Genomic DNA, 23,077 nt, shown 5'->3' with positions numbered 1-23,077 from the left:
TCCAAAGCCACACCCCTATCATCATTTATTTAATACTGATACATGTGAATTCAATGAAGAAATAAAATGAATTATAAAATGCAATGGAGAGAGAATTTGTAAAACCAACCAAAATATTTAGCAGCAGCATGGCCATAAAAGCGTACAAGGAATGTTTGCTTCACTTCTCACCAATATTTCCATTCCCTTCAAAAAAATAATAATCAATTACACATTTAGTTTTAATTTCCCATGAGAATAAGATGTAAGAATTTCTTGGATAAAATAACTCACTTAATATATTGGTTTTCAGGGTGGAACGTAATGATACTCCTTTCAGTTTTATATCCCTTATTCGCCTACTAGATGATTTTTCTGTGGAACACGGCTGGTGCTTTCTCTGCCTGAAATTTCTGCTCTTTTCTTCACCTTTTCATGGTAAATAGCAGGTGGTGCTAGCCTCAACTGAACTGAGTTTTCAAGTTGAAATAATTTCTGGTCTTTCTGAAGACTATTCAAGAGTTCAAACTGTTCCAACCAAATTCAGGAATGCAAAAGTTGATAGAATGTACACGTGAAAACTATTATAACAGCAAAGGATAATTGAGCAGAGGTATATATAATCATACCCTCGAAGCTGTATGAGAGAAAAATGAGTTCTCAAAGATATCATGTTGATCACGGGGATGCAATGTTTGCATCCCACCTGCTTGTTGTGCCCTTATCAAGGATTTGCTTACTAATCCATTATCGCCAAACACAGGATTTTCCGTTGACCCTGGATAGTTTTTTTCCTAGAATTACAAATAGGACATCCAGCAGAGGTTCCCTTAAATGAATCCTCATTTTCCTCAGGCTCACAATGTACATGCATTGCATGACCACAACTGAATACTTGAACTTTAGAAACAGAGTTTTTGGCAAGAAGGGAGTTACATATACAGCAGACAAAGTTACGTGGGGCATAACCATGAGAAGCCCCCTTCCTGAGCAAACTCATGGTATAATATGTATCATCTTGGATCAAATCGTTTGCAATGTCCTATTTAACAGAGAAAACAGTTATATTAGTAACTACCAAAAAATTTTACGAGGAATATATGCTGCCAACAGGTTCAAAAGTCAAAGACGGCAATGCACTGAACATGTAAAAAGTACACAGCATAACAACCAAATGCTATTACACACGCTATTTTCGGTCGGTCTAGCAGGCTTACACACAAATTACCACCTTGTATGCAAAAGAAACAAAACCAAAATACAAGTGCAAGGAATATATCTTACCAGGAAAGAAGCTGCACAATTGTTTTCAACTCACAAAAAGTTTAACGAAAACTAAAAAGGAAAAATTACTGCTCTGAATGTTCTGCATTTTTATTCAACCAATTTAACGACAATTAAAAGGGTAAATCATCTACGACATACAACCAATCACGATTATAACGCACCAGTTGGATAATAAAATTATCATCATTATATGTAAAAAACATAAATAAAGCAGAAAAAGTATACAAGAAAAAGAAGACTACCAGAATTCTTTTCTCAAAATCATATGTTCCTAGCATCCCAAGTATTATAAGTTTAAAATCACCAAATTCCTGATTGCCATTATCAGAAAGTAGCTTCAACGTGATCCTCGGAAGCTTAACATATCCAATCATTCCCTCGACAATTTCTTTAATGAATATGGTGAACAGTTTCCTCATGTGACTTGTACGAGGCCTGGAGACTTTCCATTTAGCTTTGTACTTCTCTTTGTCTTCCACCTGACTGTACGATCCATCAAGAGAATACTCGAGCACTTCTCCCCCCGAATCTACTCTAGCATCACTTGAATCCGACAAGAGATAACCAAGTTAGAATTGGTTTAAAAAGAAAAAAGACCAACAAGTTAACTACATATCATGTATCTGAAACATGATGCTCTTATTTAAAGAATAAATGCAATCTTACCCATGTTTGTTTCAATTGAATAGAAAATTGATGGCGGTTGTTTCAATAAAAGTAATTCACAGGTGGTCGAGAATCACGTCAGTGATGACGTCTCAGTAATAAATGACAGCATTGTTAAGTATGGCAACGCAGGTAAGAATTTTCAGGCTAAACGCAGGTCGAGAATCAGACTTGGTGAAAATCTAGATCCCCGTGTTCAGAAACTACTTCACTGAGATCGCTTGATTCTTCTCCTCTAGTCTTGTGTTCATCACCATATGGCATATTCATATCCACAACAACGGGCAGGTGTTGGGCAGCCACGTCTTCTTCACCAGTTATATCAGAAGGAAAGCCTTCAGCAGTTACCTCACTTACTTCATCCAAAACTGGTTCGTTTTCAATTTTCAACAGGGAGGGCATTCAGGGTTTCAAAATTCAAAGTGGCACATTTTTCCTCCCCGTTAGCTATCCGAGGTATTTCAATATCACCCACCTCCGTTGAGGTCTTAAAGTTGGTTAAAACCTCAGCCTCATTGACACCCCGTCCAGAAGAATGTCCTCCACCAGCATCAGCATTTTCGGAGATTGAATCAAGTTTGGCCGATTGAAGTTCCTCCCATCCAACCTCTTCTGCTTCCACAGACACAGAAAAGCCTAATCCCTCTAAATCACCGCCAGAGCCAAACGAATTCCGAGTACCACCGGAGGCCATGGATGAGTGTGATAGTAACAATTTATCATTGACAGCAGCTATTGCCGAAGTTTCAGAAACCGCACTCCGCATAGCACCGGTGGTTGCTCTCATCGACTTGATGGCCACTGCGTGGGGCGTAGGGCGTGGGAATAGAGCGAGAGGCAGCTGCGGCAGCCTCCAGAGCAGCTCCAGGTTTGGAATTAGATTTCACCACCCCACCACCAAATAAATGTGGCAAAACCTCACCCACGTAGTTGGTTCTATAGGTATCCCCAATAGCACCAGAAGCCAAATAATTAGAAGTATACACATTTGCCACCCTATGTTGTGATTGTTCCCGCCGGCGGGGGGAAGAAAACGTCATCGCGGGGTGAAGATGGTGGAGACGGAGAGGAGTGATTGAGGATGATTTCGTCGACAGTAAGCAAAAGTTGATCAGCTTCAGTTGCAGCAGAGTCTTCTGCTTCTTCTTAATCGTCCGATTGAAGAAGCAAAGCTAGATCAGTTTCAGACGATTGTTCCATCAGATTTTTCGAATATGAAGATCAAAATCCACAGAAAAACAAATTTCCAATTTTTAGATTTTGTGCCATTCATTTTCACAGCTTAATTAATTTTCTTTTAAAACTAAGAAAACAGGACTACCGTAAATGTTATTATCATCGCTGTCATTGTTGATTACATCGTGTTAGTCAGATAAATTATATTAACATTTGACATGATATAAACAAAATCGTCTGAAAAGATGTTAATACAAAATCGAAACTAACTATTGCCAAATTGTCATCAATGGCCGAAAGATTTAATCGTTTTAATGTATATGTAATCGAATAACGTCTTTGTCCCTAAGGGGAGAAATTTACACACAAATGGTGATGGCAAACGGTGTATAGAATTTCACGATTAAAAAGCGATGTTATTCGCTGTGATCTTAATTATTTGATAATATTGTATTAAAAAAATATGTATAGAAATTTATTACCTAGAGACGAAGCTAATAACTTTCCCAAAGGGGCTATCATTGAAACAAAAAGAATGAAGGGGCTGAGATTTGAACTGAAACTTAAATGAGAGTTGCATCTAATGGAATCTTCACAGAGCCCAGGACAATTGACTATCAAACAAATTTCTCAAGTTATTTTTATCATCTATCAGACAAGATCGTGTAGCAGATATTGTACAAAACTTCATAAATAGTGTGGAAACATGTCGATAAAAATTCCTTTCCATCAACAGCAGTTCCTGTATCCACGCTTGTGTGTCATCGGAGAAACCTTTTTCTTGAAAAAAATTAACTCTCGTCGCTAGTAGTCATTGGCCTTTTGCCTTAACTCGTTCAGTTCCTTTTCGATTTCAGGATCTTGAAACTTGAATGCAGAGCTCGTGCTGATAGGTGTCCTTCCTGCTGGAAGCTCTCCCTTCTGCTTTATGGATAGCATTCAAGTCAAATGCAGAGGTAAAGAGAGAGGGAGGGCTGGACATTTAACAGTACATGCTTTCTATACTATAAAACTGTTATTTCGCCCCTAGAGATTTTAAAATTTTGAAATTTTGCGTTGTCCCCACAACATATATTTCCTGACTCTATGACTGGTCAATTGTGAACATATTTTGTTCGAAAAAGGGAAATCAACAAACCCAAGCAAATCCCCAATTTTTTAATTTTCTGGCAAAGAAAGCAAACAATAGTGACTTTCAAGGAAACCATGATCAGAAGCAAATGTAGAGTGGAATGGAACCTATCTGATTAGAATCCTTAACCAATATATAAAAGAAAAAGGAAACAAGAAATAAAAAAATATAGGTAAGGAGCAAGGGGAAAAGCGATTTGTGATTTACCTTTGTGCTTCCAGATACTTGTTTCTTCAAGGAGGCAAGGTCATCATCAACTGAAGAAGTCTCAAGCATAGCAAACTGCAAAATATAATGATCTTAACGATGAAATCCAAGTTCATCTGAAGAAAAATTCTCCCATGTAATAGAAATGATAAGTAAAAAAGAAAGCACACATAATCCTTGTTGTTTTACAACTAACAAAGACAACAAATATCGGGGATGATCTGATATGATCTTTCTGAGAAATGCACAGAGGTTGAACACGAAAACTGCCTAACGGCATTTATATTTGAAAGGCTAGGTGATTCAAAACACGATATATAGACAATTTACCTTTCCATGGATCGTAAAATTAGCCCTAGAAAAAGGACGAAGGAAGGAAAAAATGCACGTGGTATAACACAATCGTAGAAGAGAGCTACCTTTCCTTCAAGTTCATCACTTGTTAACTGATTAAGTGCTTCCGACTGAGCTTCCATTGCCATAACTGTTAGAGAAGGAGAAAATTTTAACTTTCAGGTACTCTAGTTTGACTGGTTTGTGTTTGTAGCTCTGTACAATTCACAGGCCACCATGAAGAAATCATATCAAAATTCCAATGTCAATGAAGAGGGTCAACTAAGACTGATTGTAATTTTATGCGATCACCAAGTCAGTAATGAGAAAAAAGAGAGAAGTAATGAGAGCTTTTGTTTTTTTTTTAAAAAAAAAAAACACTTGCATATCATTTTTATTTCATTTTCTAATTTCAGGTATCCCAACATAATCAATTACTTTAAATTCAAACTTTCATCTTTCCCTTATAACATATACAATATATTTTAAAATTTTAAAACATCACGTTATTAAAAATTAATTATTTGACAAAACCACTCGGCACACATACCCGAAGTGCTTCATGAATTTGCCAACAGAAGGTTCAGAGCCTCTTTGCCCTGCTTTGCTGAAAGTTCTTAGGTACCTCCATCCACATAAATTAAAATTTTGAACTACATTCCAGCTTAGTCAACCATAAGCATTGAGGTGTAAGATACATACCCCTTGTCAATACTGTCACTGTCACTACCCCTTGCCCATGAATAAGATTATCCGTCTTAAATGGACAAAACATATGGTAAACTATTGCCTTTCTGACATCTTTATTAACTTTCTAAACCAGGTGGTTATGATAAAATTAATGCCCTAGCGTACAAAGCTTAAACCAATTTCTTTTTCAATGATGGATATGAGACTACAAAACAAGCTTTTAAACAAGAACATTTGTAACACATGACATAAGCCACCTTTTTTCCTCAGGCGGTCAGCTTACCTTTTTCCTCCATCTTTTCAAAAGCTGACAAAGCACTGCTTGTATTTACGTTTCCCAACATTTCACTCACTTTAGTTGCAGTTCTACAGGAAAAATGAGCAGTTACAGCCAGTCAGATCAAATTGCAAACTGTTGCAGGAAAGAATGCAATTAGAAAGGGGGAGAACGAACTTGGCAGACTGAGCTCGTGCTTTTAGTGTATCTTTCTTAGACCTAGCTTCCTGTATTTTGTTTTCTAGCAGCTGCATAGATTTATTGAAGATTTGAAAATAACTTCTCATCAGTGATGAATCACAAATATGAACAAAAATATATGTAACTCGAGCAAATTAGATACGAGTGCCATCATTTATGCAAGAGAGAGCTATTGACCAAACAAAATGTATGTATCTTCCCGTACGAGTGTATGTTACGAAATAAATCTACAAAAGAAACATGAATGTAGTAGCAGCTAATGAAACCCACCCGTGTATTTGAAACAAGGTTATCGACTACATTTTTCTGCTGATCAAGCTGAGTTTTCAAAGCAGTTGCATTGTCCTGTAAAATTGATACAGAGCAATTTGAGAAAGCATACATATTAACCTTGTTTAGAATATTTAAATCTTATTATCTACAAAGAAAATGCTACTTCATATTAGGAAAAAAGGGGCTAAAAGTTTAATTTTACCCTTTGGTTGTAACAAAAAGAATTTAATAAAAAAATAACCCTTATTAACTTATCACTTGCAACAACTTTACATTGATGCGTCATTATCTCCAGTATTTCTAGAATCTGTTCATTATCCTATAGCTTTTATCCAACTAGTTCATTTTCTAAAACAGATGACAGATATTATGAAATATGGCCTTGTCAAACAACTTGTCATGCACATGTATTGTGTGTCTCAAAACACTAGTGTTCACCATATATCCCGATTGAATGTGTGCAAAAATGGAACTTAGACAATAATATCAAAATCAGAACAATAACTTTTCGCCATTCTTTTGAGATTACTAAATCATGTAGCTGTATAATTCTCTATAAGGAATATAAAAGTCACCAACTTCAATAAAAGAGATTCATAGCCCTTACAGCGTAAGATTTTCTTCGTTTGAGAGCTTCACGAGCAAGATCCTCATCACCCTTCCCAAGAGCAAGTTGTGCTCTCCGGTACCTGTGATGTTAAAACTATGAGCCACTACTTCAAGAAGATCAAAGATGCAAAATAAAACAATTCTTGGCATTTACCAATCTTCAGAAGCTTGCTGTGCAGCTTTATATCTGTTCTCTAACTGCTTCTGAGAAGCCAAAACCTACAACAAAGACAGGCATGGATAAGTCTCCATACCGAAATTTAAATCTTATCGGTTAACTTTAAGATTTATCGAGCAATTAAACAGAGAGGCGGATAGCATAATCTAGAACTAAGCAAATAAATTGGATGACTTGTCGGGTAGGAAAATGGCAAAAGCAGTTCCCCGGTGAACAAGGAAGGTGCTTGGGGGGCTTCGAACATTTCTAGCATATTCTCCAATTTTGTATATTATACACCTGAAATTCATCATAAAATTCCTAAAATCATCAGGTTTATAGAATCGCTAAGTAGAATTATCTAGACTAATAAAAGTTGGCACAGCATTCCAAAAGACCCATCTCCACCGTTGGATTGAAATGATCAAAGCTTCCCATAATCCCATTGTTATGTCTAAATAATATCAAGTCTTCATTTTCACATATCAAGTATTCTATCAAGCAGTAGATATTTTCTCTCTGAAACCCTTCCAAAGTTCCTTAAAATGTTTGTTTAGTCTATTAAAGCCTTCAATTTTACATATCAAGTATTCTATCAAGTAGTGCATATTTTCTCTCTGAAACCCTTCCAAACTTCCTTAAGGTTTTGTTTAGTTTATTATGTACCACACACTTGCTCGCACTTGCATCCTCAATACCCCCACGCCACCCCCACCCCCCAAAAAAATTCTCAATCTTATGAATTGCATCACTGTTCACTAGCATAATCCTTAATTAGTTGTAACTAAGTTTCAGCAGACAATTCTAAGAATGATGGAGCATTTCTTAGTCCTAAGAATGATAGATAATTTCTTCATCCTTACCCTTTCTTGATTCAGAGGGAGGAAACAAAAAGAACAGAAAAACAAGAGATCCAATTGTAGACACTTAGAGGGTTTTTCAAATTGCATTTAACTGTAACTCAAATTTTAAGTGTTGATAATACATGGCCAACATGATTGTTTTTTTCAATAGGTCTCTTTTCTGGTTATGATTTGTTTGTCAGACAGTTATGGTCTCAGGTTAGGATCATGATATGAGATGATCCATATTTTGGATAGGGTTTCGAGACTCGTTTTGAGATAACCTCGCGATCTCTTAGTTTTAAAGTTCGTTGGGAGAGAACCTGAGATCTCGTGACACAATATTGTGATAATTTTCCAGATAATTCTATTAATAGAATCACACTTTATTTATAATATAGTACAATGATTCAAATAAAGAAAATCATATCGTAATATAAATAAAAAATTACTCTAACTATAAAATAATCTTATTTATTTAAAACTTAAATAAATGACAAGATAACAACAAATCATACAAATAATCCTTTGGGCTTGAACTTTCCATATATGTGCAATGGATGCTCATGATATTACTCCCCCTTGGAGATCATGGTTATCCTCAAAAACGTGAAAAGTGTAGGCAACCTCAGTCCATGCAAGTAGTTGCTTGGATCTCTTCAAGAATGATTGTTGCTGTTGGAGTATTTAAAAGATTAGGCATAGGTGGCAGTGGTTCTTAAATTTCTCCCCCTGTAACCATGGACAATCTTGTTCCAGCTTAAAAAACGAGTTGGACATTGCTTTCAAGGTAAAAAGAAGTCAATCCACCCTTTCCTTTTTCCATTGTTTGTTGATGCCAAAAGGACCGTTGGCTTCTGTTTAGACATCCTAGTGGATTGGACATCCTTTTGTGCTTTCGAAAATCCCATTTCGAGTTCTTGGGTTTGGGCACAAATGTGCTGCTGCTGCCATGCAGCTCCCTGTTTCGCTAGTCGTTCATACATTTCATACAACTGCTATCTTCCTTGCTTCCATGTGCACTTGGTCTAGCCGCAGCAATGGACAATGACAATGTGCTGCCATTTGTGGCTTTGCCCCCACGCAGCTCCTTAGTACTTCTGCCCTTGTCCTTACCCATACTGCTTCAGTTCTGTTTGCAGAGATAGTTGAGGATAATGCTTCCAGCTGGGCAAGGAGTTCTAGCTGCCGACACTTGTTTGCAGCCCTATCTTCCTAGTACATCTGGATAAATGCTTCGAATTGTTGCTGCAAGGTGTGAAAATCCTCCAAGACAGTTGGCTCTGATACCAATTTGTTCTGGTCCCAGGTTTGGATAATGTTTGGATCATGTAATGGGATGATCAATATATTTTGGATATGGTTTCGAGGCTCGTTTTTTAGAGAACCCGAAATCTTAGTTTTAAAGGCTCGTTGAGGGAGAAGCTCAGATCTTGTGACATAATATTGCTAATAATTTTATTAATAGAATCACACTTTATTTATAATATAGTACACTGATTCAAATAAAGAAAATCATATCCTAATATACATAAAAAAATACTCTACTATGTAATGATCCTATTTATTTGAAACTTAAATAAATGACAAAACAACAACAAATCCTACAAAAGTTCATAGCAGAATAATCATTTGGACTTGAACTTTCCATATAAGTGCAATGGATGCTCATGACACAGACACTATAAAATTACATAAACAAATGACTTGTCAAATTACGTGTTTTGAATTCACTTCTGCGCAGGAGTTAAATTATTAGAACTTTCAGTAGTTTATGATCAAAATTGTAATGAGAAGTCCAAAAACACGAGGCTGAGTTGCTTTTGTCTTAGGCAACCACAGAACTCACTACTCATTCTCTTAAAGAGACAAAATAATGAGAATCCACAACCCAACAACATTTTCTGATATTTCGAGGTGAAGTTTCTCATGGCACGTCGTGTTTGGGATTTATATCCCAAGTTGGTCCATAGAATGTGAGCTATTATTTAAACAAAAAAATCATTATACTTTATTATAAGTTATCCCCAAAAAATCAATAAAGAGAACTAAAAGAAAGGTCAGGTTCCGCTCGCTCTCGAAAGGAATCACTTTACTATCGAGGAAAAAGGAAAGAAAAACAAATCAGCATCAAATTATGACATACTTGTGCTGTAGCCTGACGCATTTTAATCAAATCATCATTCATTTCAAGTACAGCTTGTTCCAGTATTTTCTCAGGGTCCTCAAATGTGCTTATGATTGCATTTGCGTAGGACTGCACTTTAAAAAGTTAACTATAATCAGTAACTTTACATAAGCTCTTCAACGGAGTCATTTTAGTTACGCAAAAAAGTAAAAAAGAAGAAGTTAAACAACCTTAACAACTCTAGCAATCCGATCAAAGAGGTTCATCTGAGTACCAAGAGCACCCATTCCATGACTAGGTTTCACAGAGTAACATAATCGTATTCCAGAATATTTTGGAGTACCCACTGCAACAGATAAAATTAGCTCCAAAATAAGCATCAAATGCAACACAAGGAAGGAAACACCTATACATTATAATTAGCAAGTAGTTGTGAAACTTAAAAAAGTAACTGTAACAGAGGAAAATAATTTGCATATAATTATAATTTCATCCTCCAGATAAACAAATAGTGGGAAAAACCATTCAAAATTCAAAAACTAAGAACAATGTGACATTCAAGAACCCAATGAACCACTAGAAACCAAATAACATTTAACGCACAGAAAAGAACCCTGCAACTTTGCTGCCAATGAAAAAAATAGATAGATAACAGCGGCATTTTACGAAGAACACGATCCTGAACTTAAGAGCCACCGTAGATTAAACATTATAGATGACAACAAATATAAATAAGCTCGGAATATAGCACATACCATAATTTTTATAAAATATAGCTTGGGAACTGCATTCTAATAAGACATGACTTCAAACTATCCAAGTAGGGGTGTGCACAGGACAAATAATTCTACAAGAAACTTTAAATCCCCCCAGCTAGAACTTTCGATAATAACCAAACTACAGACTACAGGTCTCTTTCAAATCTAATCAGCATCCATGTCAACAAGGTGACAGAATCATGAAACAAAATCCATGAAATGCAATCGTACAAAATACCTCATATAATTGAACCCGACTATAGAATTATCGAATTCCCATTTTCAATTTACACCTAGATGGCCAAACCACAAACCCGACAACCTCAATTTCACCGAAAAACAAACAATTAAAATACAAGATAAATAAGAGGAAGGTGAAGAGTGACCTCCATGGCCAAAGAAGGCTGGTCTGAAGCCGAGAGCGGTTACTTTCACGCAAACTGCCACTTGATTGTAGGAGGGAGCAGGGGGAGTAACCGTAGAAGAAGCCATGTTTGTCACTGTAAAATGCTGCTGTTACCGCCATTATGTATGTCTATGTATAACTATCAATATCATCATCATTATTGGGTTAATGAATGGGCCTATCCTAAATTTGGACAAATCCATATTCGTTTGTAGCCCAAAATCTACACAAACTCTAACTTCAAAAAACTTTGAAAAAATAAATACAAATATTTTTTAAGCAATATTTTCCTTTAAAAAAAAAAAAACATAATATTTGGGGGAGGCCGGCACTAATGAATTATACGGATTAGTTAATCTGCACACGCGATATGTGTATGTACAATTTTTTATTATTATTGATTGACTAAAGTGAAATTTGACAAAGTATGAATGACTAAATTGATATTTGAATTGTTGAAATAATAAAAATAAAAATATGTGTTGAAATTTAAAAAACAAAAAACAATAATGTAATATTAATATCATATAACGATAAAATTAGAAGAACAAATTGATGTCTTTCCTAGGTGATTACTATCATGTCCTCAATTTCAATAAAACAGTGTAGAAGTATAAATAATATTGATGAGAAGACTGCCATTGCGCTGCAAAACTTGTAATATTTTCTTTTCAAAAATGAACAAAATTGAAAAATATATATGCGTAATGGAGCCATAAAACAGTGAATATTATTTTCTGATATGTCTATTTCTCTTAATATTATTACAGAAACAATGAAAAAATTATTGAACGAAATTAAATTTTTTATCAAAATTTTTTTAACTAAAAATTCAAAATAATACATCATTTTAGAAACTTAAAAAATTATATAATAATATTATCAATACTAATAATAATGACCGTCATTGTCATTTAATAATATAAAATTATGATAATATTAATAAAATGATAAAAACAATAAAAGCTATAATACCAATAAAAAAAATATCAAAATTGGGGTGAGAAACACTACTATTAAACTTTCATATTTAAAAAATTTTGTGAGATGGTTTCACGAATCTTTATATGTGAGACTCACGAATCTTTATTAATATTATAAATATATTTCATATTATTATATTTTTTTATAATTAAATAATTATCAAAATATAAATAAATTTTATAATAGATACAAGGGTTCCAAAGCCCGGCCCCTTGAACCATTAATTTTTTTCTGAGATTGGAGTTAATAGCAGTGCATTGTCTATCATCGAACCCTCGATTGATTCAATTTCAGCGCCATGAAATCAATCTTGCTATCCATGATTCTCTTCCTGTCGATTACGACGTTGTCTGGGTTCCAATCCGATGAGCTTCTCTTAGACGACGAAGAGTTTGGGCTCGAGGGCGGCCGATCTCCTGACCCGATTGGCGCCACCCGACCTGTTTATACTCCTCCTTCTACCCGCAAGCGATCGATGGATTCCAGTTCGGATCTGGACTCCAAAATCCAGTTCACACTCGAGCACGCCTTTGGGGAGTCCGAGTTCTCTCCCGCAGGAACTTTCTCGGCTCGCATCAAGACGTGGTCGCATGGTGGCGTGGTACTGTTCCAGCATTTCTACTGAATAGCATTGTGCATTAGTGTTCTTTTTTTTATTTAGTAAATGGTTCATTAATGTACGTGGGTCGAAAAGATTGTGTTTTTAGCTAAAATATATAACAATAAAAAAGGAAAAATGTTTACGTTGACGGGAAAATAATCTGATTAATAATTGTGATTTTGGGGATAAATTATTGTTAAAGAACTCATTGAAAGGATGCCGGAAAAAAGTTCTGCTAGTTCCGGGACAAGCACTGGAATCAGGTGCAGTGTTTTGTGTCGAACCATATGACACTGATATTCATATGTTTTTGGGATGCAAAAGAAGTTATTCCTTTGGCATGATGTAGCTTAATCGTGAGCAAACTATGCTGATCTATTAGTGCAAATCATTAGCACCACTTTGATCCTTTTATAGTTTTTGTGATTGTTCAAAAGTTTTATTAGAAATTGATTACGAATAGCAGTGCCAAATATTTTTAACATATGTAAATAGATTGCTTGTAACACACTTGTCAAGAGTTTTCGTATTGTTTTTCGGGATGAACATTAACTTCAAGTTATATGTGACAGACACTCACAAAGCTTCGGTTCACGAGGGACATCTTCACTGAGACACATAAAGTGGATTTCAAAGTAAACCTACGTTGCAATTCCGGTTTCTATGACTCGAATTTGAGTGTTACCTCTGAATTTGAAGTGTTTGAATGTGAGATTTTTTTTCTTCTTACTGGGCGTGATGACACTTTGTGAAATAATATTGCAGAGACTTTTGGAAGAAGACGACTTTTATAGGATAAGATTACCATCTAGCGTGCTGAACACTCCTGAAAGAGACTATGTTCTCTCATCTGTTAAGGCGGTGGGTTTGCAAATGAATTTGTGTTTACCACTGGAATGATTTTTACACGTGCATGTTGGAGTGTGCTGTATGAATTTCGGATTGATATTTAATTGGGCAAGTTTCGCTCAAAGTTTTTGGCCACCATGTTGAGGTTGGAATTTAAGTGTTATGGCATGCCTACTTGTATCTATTCTTTTTGTTGGCGGACAGGTTCTGAGATATAGATCAAGGTTACATCCATTTATAGTGACTTTTGATCATTATTTTGTATGCAAAAGATATATCACTTAGTTTTTGAAAGTGAAAATTAACTAACAGTTTTTCTTAGTAAAAGATATTTCACTTAGTTTTTGAAAAGTGAAAATTAACTAACAGTTTTTCTTAGTTCTAGTGGAAGTCATATTAATGCCTTGGATCTGATCTGGGTGATCTATTCATGATACTGATTTCTTACTTTCATGTATACAACACATCATCCAGATTCTATGTGGATGAATCTTTTGTAGAAAATAAACATTATGAAATCACCTTTGATACAGCAGCAACAAACACACTACATTTTATCTGGTATTTTAGTGTTCCATGTCAATAACATGAAATAATCCACATATTATACATATGCTGACCTGATTTGTTATTGCGTAATCCTAAGTTTGAAATTACTATTTTGTTGCCTTTATCTATATTAGTATCCTTGATATTGTTCTATTTACTCTTCCGGTTGGCTTGCAGAGATGTCTTGTTCGGGATACATTGGATGAGCATTTTGTCATACACATGGTAATAATTTTCTGAACCATGTAATTTTCTGTGGTGGAACATGCTGTAAACAGTAATCGAATTGTAGGTTATCTTGTATATGCATGAATCTCATTGGTTGAAACTTTTGTCGACATGCATGTTGGTTTGTTCAATTGAGAGTTGACAATATTCACATTTCCTCCACTTTCCTGAAATGTTATCATGAAGAAATTGAAATTATTGCCGTTAGCTCCAGGTCATATGAAAGTTGCAAAGTTTTAAAAGAGAGAAAAAACAAAGACTACCGCAATAAAGACGACTCCATTTTCTTCACTATGACCTCGATCGCCATTTCATTAATAACCGGAACTGCTCCCCTTGTCCTCCTTGCAACTAACTAGTAACTTTGTATTCCCTATTTTTCTACTTCTGATTCACCCTTCCATTGGTCTAAACAATAGGAATCAGGTTATTCATCATGTAGTACTTCAAAGACTTTGAAAGAAGCGGAAACTTTGTAATGGATGTTATGTCCGTTACCATTTGTTTGTCATACCCACAAACTCTGAAGTTCATGCATTTTGGATTATTATATTCTATGTTTAACAATGTCTTCTTTCTTTTTCACTACCGTTCATTCCTTGTGCAAACAAATAAATCAATTTCAAACAAATAAAGCAATTCTGAAATTTCCTATGAAGTATTTGGTTCACTTACTTTCTTGGTGCATTAATTTTGAAGTCATTGCTTTGTCTTTTGTCTGATGATTGGTCAAGTAACCAGACATTCCAAGTCTATTTTCTAGGTAATGAGAATCAATTATTACCCGAAACAATTTATGCTGACCAAGTCACCAAACGACTTAGTTAATTGGATCTGTATGAAGTGCTCACAAATAACTTGAGCGAGGAATTAAAATATGAAATCAACCATTTTATGGTCTCTTGGGTGAAGAATTGGCTATGTGATCATTAAGTACACCATTCTTTCCTTGTTTCTCCAAGTAGTATCGCGATATTATTGTTTTGAGATTTGGTATGGATGACAGGAAGGTGTGAATATAGTGGCTGTTAATTATGGCTCTCCTGGGTCGTGCCAATATCCCCGCCTATTGAAATCGGTAAGCCTGTCCTGACAGAGAATGTTGATTACCTTCTATTTGTTTCCCGTTTTTTCTATATTCTTCACAAGTTTCTACTTGTTACTCGGGACTTGTCCTAAATGATGTTACTTATTGTTGTTTTGTACTTGCGAATTTCACATCAGCCTTCAAAGTGGTTTTTTAAGTCTCATACGGTCTTGAAGAGCAGTGATATGGCCCCTAGGTAATATCTCTGTGGCTCGTCCTTTTAAATTTTTGTGCAATATATATTTTATTTGATTGAATGATCTCATATGTATTTCAAGTTTATTTTCGGAGCTGTGTGGTTGTTGGGAGTTATTATGTGCCAAGTGCCCAAAGTAATTTTGCCACTGAGCTAATTTATGCAAGTACCACATGTTCGTCTAATTGTTCCAACTTGTAAGTAGAGAGTTTTGGGATAAGTGTATATTATTGATAATTACTTGATATATTTAAAAATGAAAGATTCAAAACTTAATCTAAGTTGACCTTCACAATCTTGTGAGGGACTCGGACTAAAGTAAAATTCTACATGATATAGTTCTAAAATAAGCCTAACCATCCCGCATTAATTTTTTTCAACCCAAAATGCATATTTCTAGTTCATGGTCTTCATTGGCTTTGTTGTAATTGGATTCAATATTTTGAAGCAGGACTCCGGTATTTACAGAAGCAGCAGCTGTTGGTGAAGATGGACAAGGTGAAGAAATGAAGCCACCAGAGAGGTCCTTCTGGGCTAAATACGTGAGTTCAAATTGGCACACTCCTTTTTATGTTGCTTTTTAATTTGCCCCTCGTCTTCACGTTAGTGTTTAATGTGGGTGCAAATACACACTAAATGCTAATTTTCATTATTTTCGTAGTGGATGTACTTGATCCCTCTTGGGCTCATCGCCATGAATGCCATGACTCAAGCCATGAACTTGCCTGAGGAACAAGCTAATGGGCAACCTGCCTCACAGCAGGCGATTGCCGGACGGGGTCAGGCCGCTGCAGTGCGAAGAAGATGACCTATGCATACAAATGCGGTACCTATTTTATTAATTTTACTTTGAACTTGATATCTTAGCAGTCTTTCGTCCGTAGGTGTCATCTTGCTTTATCCCTGCACAATACAGTGAGCCGAAGCTTTTCTAAAAACTACAAGAAGCCTATCCTTGGTTCAAATTATTGCAGGTTGTTTCAGGTATCTAACCTCTTGATAACGACATTCTCGACTGCCACAAGTGGACAGACCAATTTTTTGGCAGTCTCAGCCGTATGTTAAATCGTATCGATGCCTTTCTTTATGAGAAATTTTGTAAGAGCAAGTGAATTTATACTTGTTTACACGAGATGGGGACTCTGTCTGCCCTGGAATACTTATGCCCTATTTGATGATTTAGTTATTATTTCGAATTCAATAGCAATTTGATGTGCAAAATCGAGGAGCCTGTGCACCTTTCTCAATTATGTTTACTGCTGATTTTTTGGGTTGAATGGACGCAAAATCATATCGTGGATATTTAAAATGAGATGCTGTTGGATTTTAATTCATCACTTCATCTTCACAAATCAGGCAAGTCATACTCATTTATCAAAACTATATGGAGCAAAACTTTGGAATATGGTATCGAGCATGAAATCTGAATTGCCAAAAAAACAATCTTCAAAGATAACCACGAACATGCAGCTAGCGTAACGATACCACTTAAGCATGAAACTACATTTAGATTGCATGGACTCAAAATAGTGCACTGGAACGCAACATAATGGCAGAACAACATAGGAGTGATTTGTTGGTCGCAAACCTATCTCAAAGTTCGTCCTGCAAAAGATGAAAAGCAAGACTTCAGTCCAATTTTTACTGGCAGAAGTACAGATCAAAACAAGTCCAGTGGAACGGACAAGGCGGCTCAACTCACATGGTAATCGTCCATGTAATCGTGACGATGCTGCAAAAACCAAAATGGCATGGTAAGTTAGCACATGAATATGAAGAACGAAGAGTACAGAAACCCCAGAAGGAAAATGACACCAACTACACTATCTATGTTGAACGTGTTATATTAAAAAAGAATGCCGGTGTGTGTGCGTGTGTAGAATTATCAAATGAATCTGGGAGCTCCGGATGATGAAAGGTTAAAGAGAAGGAAAACTTTGCATATGTTTGCGAAAATATGAGCTGTTGATTAGCCGGCGTCACCTAATAAAATTTTAATAAAGAGAATATTTATGAAGATTATGTGTTTTATCCACACAGCTCAGGTCAAAGAAAGGGAGACGGGCGGGGTGTATGTCACATCGAACAGCTTGAGCAAGAGAGACACTTACCTTCCTGTATCTGTCTTTGTAGCTTTCCTTGTCACGATACCTTCGATCATGACCTCTTTCTCTTCTCCTTTTTTCACCTTCCTCTCTCGCTCTTTGAGCTTCCTGCACAAAATGACAAAAAGAGAGGTAAGGTCTCCATTGATCAATTTAAAACACAAGAAGTAAGCCATGGGCTTGATCAGAACCTCGTCTTCTTTAGCTTTTCTCACTTTTTCTGCTTCTTCGAAGGCTTCTTTTTCAATCTATATTATCAGAAAAACGACATAAAATAGCGGAGAAAAAGAAGTTATATGGGTTGCGACCACAAGAAGTTTCTTAGTTAGAAATAGGAGCAGAAGCCAACCTCCCTGTTGGAAAATACTTCCTCAACTACTTTCTTTGCATATTCAGGATCATCACAAACTAAAATGTTGTCATAAACAGATCCTGCCTTCACCTGACAATATTGTAAACGGAAACCGCCATCAAAATAAGAACATGAAAAATGTTATTTTACTGAACCTTTACGGATCGACCTATTGAGACTCACCTGCCAAACTTCGATCCCAACATACTTGATGGGCTTTAGAACATATAGATCAGGATCATCTTCAAAATCTGACAAAAAGAAAAATATTTCAGAGAATTTTGGAACGACACTCAAATTGAAACCACTAGTTCACCATACCAGGATTATCAATCCAAGGGATCTTCCACTTTCCTTTATAATTAGGATTTTTGATTTTCTGTCTCATGAAAGAAGTGTCATTAGTGTGTGAGTACCATCATTAACATTCAAAGCCATAGTTTGATTAAAATCAATAATACCAAAAGCATGTTACCTTAGGCTTCCAGGGTCCCTTGTATGCAGGATTTGGAATTTTTGCCGCTTTCCATATTCCATCATCTTCTTCATCCCAGTCAGCTGGCTGCTCGTGAAAACAAATAACCATGTACATCATAATTTTATCTTTCTGATTTGCTAGAACTTTGCGACAATATTCGATAGCTAGGCACCTCAAGAGTCATGACAATCATTTTCATTAACTAAGTTGAAAGCATGCTACAAGTTCCTTGAAACCAATGCCATGGGTTATGTTAATGCTATTTTCAAACAATATATCATCGAAATGCATTGTTGAATAGGAGAATGTGACAATGTTTCATGTATGTTTATGTTTGGAAGGGAAAACAACTTAACATTACCAGAATGTGTTAGGTTATTTAGGTTTTTTAATGTTATGTAATTAGTGTAAAGTTCTGAAAAACATAATATAATAATAAAAAAAATTGAATATAAAATAATTGTTTGGTTATGTTTCTAGGAAGTATCTCTAGAAAACAATTCATCGAAAGTAAACAAAAGTAGCTGTAAGAATTAGGATGCATTTGAATTGACAGACTGGGATCGACATAGTACTTTGAAAATTTCAATTTTACGAAATGCCTAGCTTCTTAACCTAAGAATATATTGGATTGAAAGATAAATTTGAAATTATTGAATTTTTCTTATTATCAAACATATATTATAGGCGTGGATGGTGGATTTCAAATCCGTATATTTCAAACTCATACATCCAAAGGCGATCTTTGCAGATAATTAATTACCTTCTTTGTCTTTGGATCAGGTATCTCCCGAGGAATGGAATCATATCCCTGCGATTTTAACATATATATTAATAGATATCATTACCATTATATACAACTGAAAACATGCTATATGCCGCAAATCACAATACCTCAGGCTTGACATCATTTGGATCTTCAATATATTCTCTATCATCCCAATCTGCAGGCTAAAGACGTATGCAGGAAATCAAAGTACTATCTAACTACATTGTATTTTGTTCATTCATCTGCAATAAACTCTGCACTCAACTCAAAAACAACTTTAAAATTCGAACTGTAATGCATTAAAAATCTTCAGCCTAACTTCACGAAGAGTTTTATACACTGCCTTCGAGTTGAGGACAAATAAAAAGCAACTTAAAATCCATGATAAATTATTTGGTTTGATTAAAAGACCGGGAGGATAATATGATGATACCCTTTTAGCCGTCACTTCTTTAATTTTTCTTGGAGGTAGGATGTCCCAGTCCGTATACATGCTTCCAGAGTCTCTTTCTCGACCATCGATCAGGATGCTATATGTTGCATCGGGTCGAAGAATGAATGTGTAAAAATGGGTTAATTTGTCTGTTTCACATTGCAGATCCTTCTTGATGGGGTAATTTTGACCCTGATAGGAAAGTATGACATGAAGTTTCTTCGTCTGCGTGCCACAGATATCAGGTCCAAACATTAAACTGCAGAGATAAAAAAATTAAACAATTTGAGACCAACAAAGGAATTCCTGGAAAGGTTCCATGGAAGAATTTGTTCCATAGGAAAGTACCGTTTGGCAGATTTATTATTCAAACAAAGTTAAGAACTGAAGTACGAGTGTAAACAGTTTGACAGCCATACCAAAACTACAGCGCAGGTGAATATATAGTTTAACGAACGAATTCTGCTAAAATGGCTTCATTTCAGGGAAAAAAATTATTGCCGCACAAACGAATCATGAATCTAGGACCAAGTCGATAAGGGAACGATCAAAAAGACTTGATAAAATTTTGATACACTTGGGTTCATATGAATCGATGTCGAGCAACAAGCAGAGCCATTCCATCAACTTTACAGAAACCAAGACACAGAGAACTTTGTATACCTGTAAGGTGTGTCACCACCAAATTTCTTTTGGTTAACATAACCAGAAAGAAGCTTCAAGTAGCCTCCACCGCATTCTATGTCCTGCTCAAATCTAATGGAATATTGAACAACCAGGGTTCTATTCTTATTGTCGAATTCGGGTATCTTAGCCGATATGGCAGTATGCCTAGCGTCAATCGCGGTTTGAATACCTGAAAAGAATCAGAGTAATCTCGAATGGATCTAATTCGAAACAAGCTATTTAAGAACTTCCAGATACGTGGAAATGCAAAACATCAAGTAAATCACAACTGATTTTCACAAAGATGCAGTTCTATATGAAACAGCAATCTTAAGAATACCGGCCAATGCTTGCAATTGCCATTCTTATTTCTAATTTTCTTCTTGGTCACACCTTCCTGGTTGAAATGCTGGTAGATTGTCTCAAAAACAAAACAAAAAAAAAAAACTCCAAACCGCACAGTAGCCACACAAACTTAAGTGAGGTCAATTCTCATAGAAGTGCGAATTTTTCAGTCTTTTTCGTTGCGTTGATGAAAGAAACCATGAACTAAGCGTGATATGAAGGGTCAAATCTCTAAAACATGTCATAATACAAGTGACATTGGCAGCTACCAACTACAATTTCATGTACGAGCACATTGAGAGTAGATAATTAAAAGTCACAGAAAGTCGAACCATAATATTTTCTTGGAAGTGTAATACACTAATACTAGCATAGCAAGCATACTGTAGAGGAAACCAAACCTTTATCATCAGGATCACCGTTCCACTTCCCAGCAGTGTGCTTAAAAGAACCAGCTTTTCCTTCACTCCTCTTCCAATCCGACTTCACCCACCTACTCTGCCACCCATCTTTTTCCACACAAGAATCCACAAACACGCACATTAACATTTTCAAAAACATCCACTTACACCGCCCAAAAAATTAAAGTAAAGGGACCAAATAAACTTCATTCTGATATAACAAATCAAAATAATAGACAACCAATAAGCAACTGCAAATAACACGTTTCTTGAATCTAGCAAGAACTACCCAGTTCGTCAAAATAACTAGTTTTATCATCACTGATGGAACCAAAATAAGCTAAAAAGCATATTTGTAGAAACTTCCAAATCAAGTAATACATACTTCAAAAAACCTTTAACTAGATTTCAGTTCAAACTCAAGATTCTTTGCATGATTCCAAACAAAGCAAACAAGATTGAAGAAGCTCAGCATACCTTCAAAACGCTCCTCAAATATGATTTCAGCCAACGAAGAGCTAATGAGTAGAAACACGGCTCCAAGCGTAACCAAATTTGCCAATAATAGCTGCTTATGCGCCATTTTGGTGGATGAGTAAGGCAGCATTCCGGAGCTAATTATAGAGATTTATTTTTCTTTTTGACCCTTGTATTGCCTAATAATTACGGTCAAGCCCACTTGTAATTGGACTAATAATGACTTTTGAGATCTCCAATAAGTTTCCATTGTCACGTTGGATGGACCAATGAGAATTCAGTTTGTAAAATTATTTTAAAAAAATATGAAATAATCACACGAGTCAATTTTGTGACACATATATCATATCTAAATCATCCATTAAAATTATTATTTTTTATATAAAAAATATTATTTATTATTATAAATACGAGTATAGTGACCCCTATCATAAATAAAGATCTGTGAGATCGTCTAACAAGAGAGTGACATTGGGAATTCGACATATGTATCTCAAAATATTATTTTTGACTGTATGTATGAATCGAGTCGACGGCTCGTCTGCACAAATATGTGAGATTTCACCAGAGACATATATTCTATTTTGTTATATTTAGTTTTCATGGTATTGTGATGAAGGAAATTTTGAAGTTATCATTTGAGTTATTTATTCATATTACATTGTAGAATTTAAGACTTCATAGTAGCACAATTATGGTTCCATGTTCAGGGATTTTAAAATAATGTTACTTCTTTTTCATTTTTTTAATGCTAAATAATGTTATTTATTTATTTATTTTAACCAAAAATAATGTTATTTCTAAAGTGGAATAATCGAGACAAAGTCATTAATACTAATTATTAAATAATGAAATATAAATAATATTCACGTTAACTTTTTCTTGTAATATCTGGAAACATTAGGGCCCAACCAAATTTAACGGAGAAGCTGCAGGAAAGACTCCTCCGCTATGGAGTCTCCGCATCGACTCCCACTTCTGTGGAGGAAACTGAGTCAAAAATCTTTTTTTAAGTCTTCGAAGTCAATTTCACGTCAATCACAAATTATATTCCAAAATTCGAATTAATACTTCTAATACATTACGTCATCATCGACAGAAGTGTCAATTCGGATGGATTGGATGGGTCGGTTCGTGTCGGGTTAAGCAACAATACTATTCAAACATTGCTCAACCCGAACAAAACCCGAACTTGAGTCAACCCGAAAACTCTCAACCCGAACCTGAACCTGAATCAATCCGATAAACCAGTATAACCTGATTTTGAATTTTTTAATAATTTTTTTTAAATTAAAAAACTAAAAAATAATACTAATATTTTAATTTAAACACATAATAATAAAATATCTCTCGTATATATGTTTTAAATTTGAAAATCTAATTCTTAAAAAATAAAGTTTATTTACTAAATCAAATAAACAATTATTTAAAAAATA

General features: G+C 35.3%; 4 protein-coding genes across 4 annotated transcripts; 1 reads left to right on the top strand and 3 right to left on the bottom strand.

The window, feature by feature from the left end:
• Positions 1–370: 370 nt before the first annotated feature.
• On the bottom strand, positions 371–2,626 carry LOC142532445 (uncharacterized). The gene is made up of 6 exons (XM_075638744.1): positions 2,404–2,626; positions 2,104–2,300; positions 1,879–1,889; positions 1,509–1,809; positions 609–1,021; positions 371–507 (listed from the first exon to the last, which is right to left on the bottom strand). Exons 1-5 carry the CDS (start codon positions 2,624–2,626, stop codon positions 719–721), a joined length of 1,035 nt encoding a protein of 344 aa, XP_075494859.1. The 3' UTR covers positions 371–507; positions 609–718.
• A 1,266-nt stretch (positions 2,627–3,892) lies between these two features.
• Positions 3,893–11,244, bottom strand: LOC142532921 (membrane-associated protein VIPP1, chloroplastic). Its single transcript, XM_075639470.1, has 11 exons — positions 11,102–11,244; positions 10,188–10,303; positions 9,976–10,086; positions 6,985–7,049; positions 6,829–6,910; positions 6,219–6,293; positions 5,925–5,995; positions 5,754–5,836; positions 4,867–4,931; positions 4,448–4,522; positions 3,893–4,029 (listed from the first exon to the last, which is right to left on the bottom strand). The coding sequence occupies exons 1-11, from the start codon at positions 11,205–11,207 to the stop codon at positions 3,913–3,915; spliced, it is 966 nt and encodes a 321-aa protein (XP_075495585.1). The 5' UTR covers positions 11,208–11,244; the 3' UTR covers positions 3,893–3,912.
• A 1,066-nt stretch (positions 11,245–12,310) lies between these two features.
• On the top strand, positions 12,311–16,865 carry LOC142533594 (uncharacterized). Its single transcript, XM_075640421.1, has 9 exons — positions 12,311–12,706; positions 13,279–13,341; positions 13,472–13,567; positions 14,282–14,329; positions 15,339–15,410; positions 15,557–15,615; positions 16,067–16,157; positions 16,277–16,441; positions 16,590–16,865. The coding sequence occupies exons 1-8, from the start codon at positions 12,404–12,406 to the stop codon at positions 16,421–16,423; spliced, it is 879 nt and encodes a 292-aa protein (XP_075496536.1). The 5' UTR covers positions 12,311–12,403; the 3' UTR covers positions 16,424–16,441; positions 16,590–16,865.
• Positions 16,866–16,913: 48 nt separating this feature from the next.
• LOC142533593 (calreticulin-3-like) lies at positions 16,914–21,799 on the bottom strand. The gene is made up of 14 exons (XM_075640419.1): positions 21,642–21,799; positions 21,165–21,272; positions 20,416–20,608; positions 19,753–20,011; positions 19,445–19,501; positions 19,314–19,361; positions 18,548–18,634; positions 18,394–18,451; positions 18,256–18,323; positions 18,070–18,162; positions 17,912–17,968; positions 17,727–17,828; positions 17,318–17,347; positions 16,914–17,220 (listed from the first exon to the last, which is right to left on the bottom strand). The coding sequence occupies exons 1-14, from the start codon at positions 21,769–21,771 to the stop codon at positions 17,209–17,211; spliced, it is 1,302 nt and encodes a 433-aa protein (XP_075496534.1). The 5' UTR covers positions 21,772–21,799; the 3' UTR covers positions 16,914–17,208.
• Positions 21,800–23,077: the final 1,278 nt, after the last annotated feature.

Source organism: Primulina tabacum, chromosome 18, assembly GCF_025594145.1.
Source record: "Primulina tabacum isolate GXHZ01 chromosome 18, ASM2559414v2, whole genome shotgun sequence".
NCBI lineage: Eukaryota > Viridiplantae > Streptophyta > Magnoliopsida > Lamiales > Gesneriaceae > Primulina > Primulina tabacum.
Note: the sequence above shows the minus strand (reverse complement) of the source record. Positions and strands in the feature narration are given on the sequence as shown.